The 13,005-nt window shown below is 48.0% G+C and overlaps 1 protein-coding gene across 3 annotated transcripts in view; it reads right to left on the bottom strand.

The window, feature by feature from the left end:
• fam131c (family with sequence similarity 131 member C) overlaps positions 1-13,005 on the bottom strand; it is a 96,401-nt gene that overhangs the window by 68,889 nt on the left and 14,507 nt on the right. For all 3 annotated transcript variants that reach the window (XM_072586557.1, XM_072586555.1, XM_072586556.1), the window contains exon 2: positions 5,150-5,294. In XM_072586557.1, the coding sequence (XP_072442658.1) occupies positions 5,150-5,222 (73 nt within the window). In that variant the 5' untranslated portion in view covers positions 5,223-5,294. The remainder of the gene's footprint in view (positions 1-5,149; positions 5,295-13,005) is intronic.

Genomic DNA, 13,005 nt, shown 5'->3' with positions numbered 1-13,005 from the left:
ATTAAACAGGGTTATTGTGGTCAAGCCTGTGAAGTGGGGCTCAAAGCTGATGGTGAAAACTCGAACAATTAAAGAACATTGATAGCAGGGGTAGGCCATTCCATGCAGGAATAGGGGAATCCAGGCAACAATGCTCGGTTGTATCACTTTGAAGCATAGACTGGCTGTTCCACCCAGGCACATCTGGTTTTGCTGGTTATTCCACACAAAGCAATGCTTGCAGCAACCCAGACCTCTGTATAAAAGCCGTTTTGTTATCTTCTCCGTTCCTCCCTGCAATCTGTACGAGTGAGGAATCTGTGCAAATAAATCATTCCTGTGACAGCTGTACCAGGTTAACCATGAGCCCTTCACCTTTTGAAGCTACACAGAATTTTGGGTGGGGATTAAGTAATCAAAGCATTTACAGAATACGCTCGAATTAACTCAGAAAGTAAGAATTTCTAGATTTGTAGATTTAGGTTTTATTGTCATATGTACTCAAGTACAGAGTACAGGAGTATATTGAAAAGTATACAGTGTGGCCACACACTGTACCATCTGAGGTACAAAATGCCTAGATACAAAATCTTAGTTACAGCAGTAGAGAAATAAAGAAATAAGTTAAAAGGTTCAGCACTGTGGTCTTCCTAGGATAAAATGTCGAATAGTAAATACAGAGGAGCCTCGATTATCCGAACAAGATGGGCGGGCACTATTTCGTTCGGATAATTGATTATTCGGTTAATTGATTCAATGCCTCTCCTCTGGAGCTCGGAGTTTTCTGAAGTTTCCTTTCTTCCTCGCTCTGCCTGCCTAGCTCCCTCTCTCTGTCTCAGGGTTTGTTTCTGAGCAGAAACACTCACTTGTGTGTAAGGGACCTGCAGTATTGCTGAAACATCCTGCACCCCCCACCCCACCCCACCACCAAATCAGTTCAATGGGATTGACACAGGGAGCACTTGCTCAGTCTGTTCCCTGTTCGGGAAACTAGGCAGCAGCAGCACACCATACACGAGCCCCCACCGCCGCCGCTTCCCCCCCCCGCCCCATTTCCACCCCCACAACTCCATCCAACCCCGCCCCTGTCCACCCTCTCACCCACTGTCCACTCCTGCCTCAACCCCCCCCCCCCCCATCCGCTCCCTCAATCCTATCAAAACCTGCTCCCGTCTGCCCCCTCCCACCTTTCGCACCACCGTCTGCTCCCCCTCCCATCCCCCCCTCCCCACACTGGGGCAGTCAGACTGGACATCAACAGTAAGATTGCTGCTGCCTTTGGGCGGGGGGGGGTTAGTCTCAAAATAGTGCATATACACACACACAGACACAGAGACACAGGCACACACACGCACACACAGACACACACACAGAAACACACACATTGACATACACAGACACAGGCACACAGGCACAGACACACAAAGGCACAGACACAGACACATACACACACAGACACAGGCACTCTGACACAGACACACACAGGCACAGACACACAGACACAAAAAGATACACACAAACACAGACACACACAGACACACATAGATACACACGGACACACACAGACACACATAGACACATAGACACACAGACACACACAGACACATACGCACACAGACACAGAGACACACACAGACACATGCACACAGACAGACACACACACACAGACGCGCACACACAGACACAGATGCGCACACACATGCACACACAGACAGGCACACACACACAGACACAGATGCACAGACACACAGACACACACACACACACACATACAGACGCGCGCGCAAGCACACACACACACATACACAGACAGGCACATATACACAGACACAGACACAGACAGACACAGATGCACACTCACACACACAGACAGACACACACAGATACAGGCACGCACCTACACAGACACATACACAGATGCACACACATGCACGCACACAAAGACACACACAGACACACACACAAATACACAGACATACACACACACAGACACACACAAACACTCACACATACACAGACACACACACATGCACACACAGACACACGCACAAACACAGACGCACACACAGACAGACACACACATGCACAGACACACACTCAGACATACACAGACGCACACACATAGACAGACACACACAGACGCACACACACAGACACATGCACAGACAGACAGACACACACACGCGCACACAGACAGGCACACACACACAGAGATGCACACAAAGACACACAGACAGACAGACACACAGACACACAGAAGCGCACACACACAAACACACACTCACAGACACAGACACACACACAGACGGACGCACACACAGACGCACACACACAGACGCACACACAGACACACACACAGCCGCACACCCACAGGCACACACAGACACACACACACGGGCGCACACACAGACACACACACACAGCCGCACACACACAGCCACACACACACAGACAGACACACATACACAGGCCCACACACACTCAAACACACACTCACAGACACAGATACACACACAGACAGATGCACACACACAGATGCACACAGACACACACACAGCCACACACAGATGCACACACACAGACGCACACAAACACATACACACACACACACACACAGACGCGCACACACTGACACACGCACAGACAGACAGACACACACACGCGTGCACAGACAGGCACACACACACACAGACGCACACACAGACACGCAGATAGACAGACACACACACACAGATGCGCACACACACAAACACACACTCACAGACACAGACACAGACGGACGCACACACAGACGCACACACACAGACGCACACACACACACAGCCGCACACCCACAGGCACACACAGACACACACACACGGGCGCACACACAGACACACACACACAGCCGCACACACACAGACACACACACAGATGCACACCCACAGACGCACACAAACACACACACACAGACACACACACACACAGACACACACACATAGACACACACACAGACACACACACAGATGCACACACACACACAGACACACACACAGGCACCCACACAGATGCATACACACAGATAGACACACACACACACAGACACACATACAGTCACAGGCGCACACACACACAGACACACACACAGGCAGGCACATAGACACAGACGCGCACACACATGCACACACCAACAGGCACAGACACACAGACACAGATGCACACACACAAACACAGACACACACAAACACACACTCACAGACACAGACACACACACAGACAGACGCACACACACACAGATGCACACACAGACACACACACACACAGATGCACACACACCGACAGGCACACATACAGACAGACAGACAGACACACACACAGATGCACACTCACACAAACACACACTCACAGATGCACACACACAGACGCACACACACGCACACACACACAGACAGACACACATACAGACAGACAGACACACACACACAGTAAGACAGACGTACACACACAGACACACATAAAGACACACACACAGACGCATACACTGACACACACACACAGACAGACACACACACAGATGCACACACACACACAGACACACAGGCACCCACACAGATGCATACACACAGATAGACACACACAAATACATAGAGACACACACATACAGACGCGCACACACACAGATAGACACACAGACACAGGCGCGCACACACACACGCACACAGACACACACACACCAACACACACACAGACGCACACACAGAAACACAGACACAAATGCGTGCCCACACATACACAGACAGGCACACATACACAGACACACACACAGATGCACACACACACACACAAACACAGACAGACACACACAGATACACATACAGACACAGGCACACACACACAGGCGCGCACACACATGCAACACAGACAGGCACAGACACACAGACAGACACAGATGCACACACACGCACACAGACACATACACACCAACACACACAGACGCACACACAGAAACACAGACACAAATGCATGCACACACATACACAGACAGGCACACACACACAGACAGACACAGATGCACACACACACATGCACATACATAGACACGCAGACACAGATACACACACAGGCACGCACACACAGACACACACACAGACACACACACACACAGATGCACGCACATGCACACAAAGACACACACACAGACACACACACACACGCGCACACACACAGGCACACACACACCCACACACACAGACGTACACACACAGACGCACACACAAACACACTCACACAAACAAACACACATACACAGGCACACACACACTTACACAGACACGCGCACAAAAACAGACACAGACGCGCACACACACACATACACACACACGAGACAGGCACAGACACACAGACAAAGATGCACGCGCACACACGCACACATACAGACACACACACAGACACACGCACAGACACACACACAGACACACCCACACACACAGACGTACACACACAGATGCACACGCAGACACACACACACAAACACACACACAGACATGCGCACACACATACACAGACACACACACATTCACACACACATACACAGACACACACAAACACAAACACGCACACACACATACCACACACACAATCACACACACAATCACACACACAGACACACACACGCACACCCACATACACAGACACACACACACCCACACGCACATTCACACACAGACACACGCACACATACACACACATAAACACAAGTTTTTACTGCAACTTTTTGACAAGTTCCACCTTTCCCCTGTACAGGACAATGTTGGAGAGATTATCTGGGGAAGGAGGGGTTTAGGTTATACCCCTGTGTAGAACTCCAGGGAAAGTGTGGGGAGAGAGAGGGAGGGCGGGCATCAGTCATTTGGTGATGGTGCCTGTGCGCCCCTGAAAGACCAGGAATGTTCTCGACAGCATTTCAGTAAGCCGAGTTCATTTTTAATCATTGTAAACAACAGATGCGATTAGTGTCGGAAACACCTCATTGATGTAACGTTTTTAATCGGGAACTTGAGATCTTCTTCGGATAATCCGAAATTCGGATAATTGATATTCGGATAATTGAGGTTCCTCTGTACAGGTATCCCCCGCTTTTCGAACGTTCGCTTTACGCCACTTCACTTTTACGAAAGACCTACATTGGTACCTGTTTTTGCGAATCTGAAGACGATTTTCACTTTTCGAGAAGCGGCGATATTTTTCCCATATAAATCATGCATCTTCGCTTTACGCCATTTTCGACTTATGAAAGGTTTCCTGGGAACGCTCTACTTTCGGATAGCGGGGTTTACCTGCAAATACAGTTAAAATGTCAAACATTACAGTCCTTTCTTGAGCCGTGGGTCTGCAGATGCTCCACACTGGGCTTCCCCCAGGAGGGTTTGCTTTCTCCGGTGCTGGACATGGACGGTGCTGAATAGCCAATTCACATGTACACTTCCTATAAGACCAAAAGAAATAGGAACAGGAGCAGGCCATTCGGTCCCTTAATAGGATCATGGCTGATCTTACATTCCTCATATTCACTTTCCTGCCTTTTTCTTGTTACCCTTGATTTTGCTATTGATTTCTCCTGAATGATGGATTTTCTTTTAAATAATATCCCTTTTCGTCATGAGCTATAGTTAAACTCCATTGATACTCTGCAGCTTTTGCAGGCGTCACCTCTTCATCCATATTTTCTGGAGTGTAATCACACTGTGCAATCCCAAGAGTGAGGATGATCAATTCCTCGGAATATTGCAGCAAGCAACGGGATTTTCCAATGCACAAGTTGGTGAATTGGAAAGAATATGTTGAACAGTTAAACGTTTCGCACTTGCTTTGACTATCGACATGCATGGAAGCGTAAATAATGGTTGCTAATGTTGATCAGAGTCGAAAGGTGTGATGCTGGAAAAACACAGCAGGTCAGGCAGCATCCGAGGAGCAGGGGGAAATCGACGTTTCAGGCATAAGCTCTTCATCAGGAATGAAGGGGTGGGGTGTGGGGGAAGGGGACTGAGAAATAAATAGGAAGATGGAGTGGGGGGGGGGGGAGAGGTAGCTGGGAAGACAATAGGCATTTGCAGTTGGGGGATGATGGTGATAGGTCAGAGGAGAGGGTGGAGTGGTTGGGTGGGAAGGAAGACGGACAGGTAGGACAGTTCAAGAGGGCGGTGCCAAGTTGGAGGGTTGGGTCGGGGATAAGGGGAGGGATGGGGAAATGAGGAAACAGGTGAAATCGACATTGATGCAGTGTGGTTGGAGGGTCCCAAGTTTCCTCATCACCAGTTTCCTCATCTCCCCTCCCCCCACCTCATCCCAGATCCAATCCTCCAACTCAACACCACCCTCTTGAATTGTCCTACTTGTCCATCTCCCTTCCCATCCAACCACTCCAACCTCCCCTCTGACCTATCATCATCACCTCCACCTGCAACTGCCTATGGTCTCCCCAGCTACCTTCCCCCCAGCCCCACCTCCACCCTCCTATTTATTTCTCAGCCCCCTTCCCCCATACCACCCCCCCACATTCCTGATGAAGGGCTAATGCCCGAAATGTTGACTCCTCTGCTCCTGAAGGCTGCTGCCTGACCTGCTGTGCTCTTCCAGCACCACCCTTTTCGCCTCTGACTCTCCAGCATCTGCAGTCCTCCCTTTCTCCTCGCCAATATTGATCAGCCTACTAACACTTCAATCAGTGTGTCTGCTCATGGTCAATTAGATCTCAAGAAGAACCTGACTGAACTGAAGGGGGAACAAGTGCAGGAACTAATCAGCAGATCAGGCATTATCTGTGAACCCTTCATCAAAAGTGCTGCTGTTAGTCACTGGCCACAGAGACACATGAAAGGAAAGTGCTGTGGACGCTGGAGATCTGAAACAAAAAAACAATCAGAAAGTGCTGGAGAAACTTGGCATCTGCATCAAGAGATTAGAGATCAAGTTTCAAATTCAGAAATTAATTATTTGGGAGGGTGTTGATTTTGGCATCCACCTACCTTACAGAATCACAGAACTATGAAGATACAGGAGATAGCTATTTGGCTCATCATGCCTGCACTGGTTCTTTTACCAACTGCCAATTTCCTGCCTATTACCCACATCCCTGCTCACAATTACTATCCAAAAAAAATCATTAAATGCCACCCTGAAAGCTTCAATTGATCCTGCCATTGCCATATTTCCAGGCAATGCATTCCAGACCCTAAGTACTCGCTGTTTGAAAACCTAATTTATCTCACATAACCCTTTGCACATCACTTTATATTTACACCCGCTTGTTCTTGTTTCTTCGACAAGTGGAAAAAGCCCCGCCCTAGCTGGTAGTACTCGGTGTGAGCTTGTGGGGGAATGGGTGGGCTGTGCCTCCTGGATAGTTTATGTGGCACCCTCTCTCACCCACCCATTGAAAAGACATCCAGTGGGAGCAAGTAATATCCAGCCCTATGGCTCTCTCCCACACGGATGCTGCCTGATTCCCAGCACAGATTGTTCTGATTCCAGAAGGCTTGCACATGCTAACAATAAAAGACAACTTTAAGGAGAATCCCATCCTGACAATTGCACTCATAAAACAATGATTTACCTCAGCTTCCTGGCTTCCAATAGCAATTACTTCAGTCGGTTTATACCTCAGTGTCTGGTGCTGACTGACAGGTCGGAGTTACCATGCTCAGTAGTGATCCAGTTGATTTAGCATTTACTTAGATTTATTCAGTTTTGTTACTCAACTCGGTAAAAACAACGACTGCAGATGCTGGAAACCAGATTCTGGATTAGTGGTGCTGGAAGAGCACAGCAGTTCAGGCAGCATCCAAGGAGGTTCGAAATCAACTCAACTTGTTACTCAACTAGTCGGGGCATTGTTCTTTTGAATTTGGATTTGAAACCAGGCCAGAAGATTAACATTTATCAACTAATGGGAATTTAATTACTGATTTGAGAACTAAGTTGCTCCATTTGAATCAGAAGGTGATGATAAATGGAAAAGATTGCCTGAAGGAGTAGTGAATACTAATGGCCTGTTTGGGTCTCCTGCTGTTAGTACTATTTATACACCTGGAAGAAGCCATTTGCAATTGTATTGCGCCATTGAATAATGATGCTGCTATCTCCAGGATGCTTGAGGCCTTCTCTTGTTATGCTATCTGATTGAATTACAGAGTTAATTGTTATTCAAAAGTATCTGGGTGAGTCACATTGATAGCCAAATAGGTAAAGGGTTTTTAACGTACAAAATGTAAATCCAATAGACCTTAGAAGATTACTCAATGAAGTAACATTCATCAGCAACATGCAAAATGTTAAACAGCATGGGTTGCATATTAATATCAGTGAGATCAAAGTCACTCTGTTTAGCTACCCACACCTGGCACTAAAGCTCTTGAATTTATTACTTTCTCTGTTATAAGGAGAGGTTGAATAGGCTGGGGCTGTTTTCACTGGAGCGTCGGAGGCTGAGGGGTGACATTGTAGACGTTTACAAAATTATGAGGGGCATGGATACGATAAATAGACATGGTCTTTTCCCTGCGGTGGGGAAATCCAAAACTAGAGGGCATAGGTTTAGGGTGAGAGGGGAAAGATATAAAAGGGGCCAAAGAGGCAACTTTTTCACACAGAGGATAGTGCTTGTATGGAATGATTTGCCAGAGGAGGTGGTGGAGACTGGTACAATTACAATATTTAAAAGGTATTTGTATGGTTATATGAATAGGAAGGGTTTAGAAGGATGTGGACCAAGTGTTGGAAGATGGGACTAGATTTGTTTAGGATATCTGGTCAGCATGGATGAGTCAGATCAAAAGGTCTGTTTCCATGCTGGATATCTCTATGACTCCATGTCCCACTTTCACTGCAGCTAGAACCTCATCCTTTGTCAATATGTCCATGTTGTGATAAGTCATAGAGTCATAAAGATGTATAGCATAGAAGCAGATCCTTCGATCCAACTCATCCATGCCAACCAGATATCCTAAACTAATCTAGTCCCAAATGCCAGTTCTTGGCCCATATCCCACTAAACTCCTATTCAAATACCCATCCAACTGCCTTTTAAGTGTTGTAATCGTACCAGCCTCCACCACTTCCTCTGGCAACTCATTCCATAAAAGCACCACCCTCTGTGTGAAAAGGTTGTCCCTTGTGTCCCTTTTATATCTTTACCCTCTCACCCTAAACCTATGCCCTCTTGTTCTGGAATCCCCTACCCTGAGGAAAAGACCTTGTCTACTTATCCTATCCATGCTCCTCATGATTTTATAACCTCTATAACCTCGGCCTCTGATGCTCCAGGGAAAACCAACCCAGCTTATTCAGCCTTTCCCTGTAGTTCAAATCCTCCAACCCGATCAACATCCTTGTACATCTTTTCTGAACCCTTTCCAGTTTCACTGGATCCTTCCAATAGAAGGGAAACCAGAATTGCTCACAATGTTCCAAAAGTGACCTAACTAATGTCCTGTACAGCCGCAACACGACCTCCAACTCCTATACTCGATGCTCTGACCAATAAAGGAAAGCATACCAAATGCTTTCTTCATGATAGGATGCTATGTGACTTGAAGGTGATTGAATTTGCTGCACTTATCTTTCAATTCAACAAGTTGCAGGTTTGGAATGAATGTTGCAAATAAATGAATCAGTATTTTCTTTACCTATTTTTTCCTAAACAACCTAGTCAGAGAGGTTATTACACAGGAGAAAGTGAGGACTGCAGATGCTGGAGATCAGAGCTGAAAAATGTGTTGCTGGAAAAGCACGGCAGGTCAGACAGCATCCAAGGAGCAGGAGAATCGACGTTTATGGATATGGAAGGATCCCTTGGGGCCTTGAAGGGAAGTGAGGGGGGAGGTGTGGGCGCAAGTTTTGCATTTCTTGCGATTGCAGGGGAAGGTGCCGGGAGTGGAAGTTGTGTTGGTGGAGGGTGTGGACCTGACGGGGGAGTCACGGAGGGAGTGGTCTTTCCGGAACGCTGATAGGGAAGGGGAGGGAAAGATATCCTTGGTGGTGGGGTCTGTCTGGAGGTGGCGGAAATGACGAAGGATGATATGATATATCTGGAGATTGGTGGGGTGGTAGGTGAGGGGAAATTACGGTCTTTGAAGAAGGAGGCCATCTGGGTAGTTCGGTATTGGAATTGGTCCTCCTGGGACCGCAACTTCCCCTCAGACGTGGTTGACGATGCTCTCCACCACATCTCTTCCACTTCCCGCTCCTCTGCCCTTGAGCCCCGCCCCTCCAATCGCCACCAGGACAGAACCCCACAGGTCCTCACCTACCACCCCAGCAACCTCCATATACATCATATCATCCTTCGTCATTTCGACCACCTCCAGATAGACCCCACCACCAGGGATATCTTTCCCTCCCCTATCAGCGTTCTGGAAAGACCACTTCCTCCGTGACTCCCCCGTCAGGCCCACACCCCCCACCAACCCAACCTCCACTCCCGGCACCTTCCCCTGTAATCGCAAGAAATGCAAAACTTGCGCCCACACCTCCCCCCTCACTTCCCTCCAAGGCCCCAAGGGATCCTTCAATATCCGTCACAACTTCACCTGCACCTCCACGCACATCATTTACTGCATCCACTGCACCCGATGTGGCCTCGTCTACATTGGGGAGACAGGCCGCCTACTTGCGGAACGTTTCAGAGAACATCTCTGGGACACCTGCACCAACCAACCCAACCACCCCGTGGCTGAACACTTTAACACCCCCTCGCACTCCGCCAAGGACATGCAGGTCCTTGGCCTCCTCCATCGCCAGACCATGGCAACACGATGCCTGGAGGAAGAGTGCCTCATCTTCCGCATAGGAACCCTCCAACCACAAGGGATGAATGCAGATTTCTCCAGCTTCCTCATTTCCCCTCCCCCCACCTTATCTCAGTCCCAACCCCCAGATTCAGCACCGCCTTCTTGACCTGCAATCTTCTTCCCGACCTCTCCGCCCCCATCCCCTCTCCGGCCTATCACCCTCACCTTAACCTCCTTCCACCTATCACATTCCCAACGCCCCTCCCCCAAGTCCCTCCTCCTAACCTTTTATCTTAGCCTGCTTGGCACACCTTCCTCATTCCTGAAGAAGGGCTTATGCATGAAATGTCGATTCTCCTGCTCCTTGGATGCAGCCTGACCTGCTGCACTTTTCCAGCAACACATCTTTCAGAGGTTATTACACACTCTGGAAGAGAAGGGACCTGAACCCAGACACCCTAACCCAGGTGTAGGGACTCTACCACTGCATCACAAGAGGGATTAGAGTCATAGAGTCCATAGAGATGCACAGCATGGAAACAGACCCTTTGGTCCAACCCGTCCATGCTGACCAGATATCCCAACCCAATCTAGTCCCACCTGCCAGCACTTGGCCCATATCCCTCCAAACCCTTCCTATTCATATACCCATCCAAATGCCTTTTAAATGTTGCAATTGTTCCAGCCTCCACCACATCCTCTGGCTGCTCATTCCATACACATACCACCCTCTGTGTGAAAAAGTTGCCCCTTAGGTCTCTTTTATATCTTTCCCCTCTCACCCTAAACCTATGCCCTCTAGTTCTGGACTCCCCGATCCCAGGGAAAAGACTTAATCTATTTATCCTATCCATGACCCTCATAATTTGTAAACCTCTATAAGGTCACCCCTCAGCCTCCGACGCTCCAGGGAAAACAGCCCCAGCCTGTTCAGCCTCTCCCTGTAGCTCAAATCCTCCAACCCTGGCAACATCCTTGTAAATCTTTTCTGAACCCTTTCAAGTTTCACGACATCTTTCCGATAGGAAGGAGACCAGAATTGCATGCAATATTCCAACAGTGGTCTAACCAATGTCCTGTACAGCTGCAACATGACCTCCCGACTCCTGTACTCAATACTCTGACCAATAAAGAAAAGCATACCAAACACTGCCTTCACTATCTTATCTACCTGTGACTCCACTTTCAAGGAGCTATGAACCTGCACTCCAAGTTCTCTTTGTTCAGCAACACTCCCTAGTACCTTACCATTAAGTGTATAAGTCCTGCTAAGATTTGCTTTCCCAAAATGCAGCACCTCGCATTTATCTGAATTAAACTTCATCTGCCACTTCTCAGCCCATTGGCCCATCTGGTCCAGATCCTGTTGTAATCTGAGGTAACCCTCTTCACTGTCCACCACACCTCCAATTTTGGTGTCATCTGCAAACTTACTAACTGTACCTTTTATGCTCGCATCCTAATCATTTATGTAAATAACAAAAAGTAGAGGACCCGGTACCGATCCTTGTGGCACTCCACTGGTCACAGGCCTCCAGTCTGAAAAACAACCCTCCACCACCACCCTCTGTCTTGTACCTTTGAGCCAGTTCTATATCCAAATGGCTAGTTCTCCCTTTATTTCATGAGATCTAACCTTGCTAATCAGTCTCCCATGGGGAACCTTGTCGAATGCCTGACTGAAATCCATATGGATCACATTTACTGCTCTACCCTCATTAATCTTCTCTGTTACCTCTTCAAAAATCTCAATCAAGTTTGTGAGACATGATTTCCCACGCACAAAGCCATGTTGACTATCCCAAATCAGTCCTTGCTTTTCCAAATACATGTACATCCTGTGCCTCAGGATTCCCTCCAACAACTTGCCCACCACCGAGGTCAGGCTCACCGGTCTATAGTTCCCTGGCTTGTCTTTACCGCCCTTCTTAAACAGTGGCACCACATTTGCCAACCTCCAGTCGTCCGGCACCTCACTTGTGACTATCAATTATACAAATATCTCAGAAAGAGGCCCAGTAATCACTTCTCTAGCTTCCCACAGAGTTCTCGGGTACACCTGATCAGGTCCGGGGGATTTATCCACCTTTAACCGTTTCAAGACATCCAGCACTTCCTCCTCTGTAATCTGGACATTTTGCAAGATGTCACAGTCTATTTCCCTACAGTCTATATCTTCCATATCCTTTCCACAGTAAATACTGATGCAAAATACTCATTTAGTATCTCCCCCATTTTCTGTGGCTCCACACAAAGG

This window comes from Chiloscyllium punctatum, chromosome 16 (genome assembly GCF_047496795.1).
Source record: "Chiloscyllium punctatum isolate Juve2018m chromosome 16, sChiPun1.3, whole genome shotgun sequence".
NCBI lineage: Eukaryota > Metazoa > Chordata > Chondrichthyes > Orectolobiformes > Hemiscylliidae > Chiloscyllium > Chiloscyllium punctatum.
Note: the sequence above shows the minus strand (reverse complement) of the source record. Positions and strands in the feature narration are given on the sequence as shown.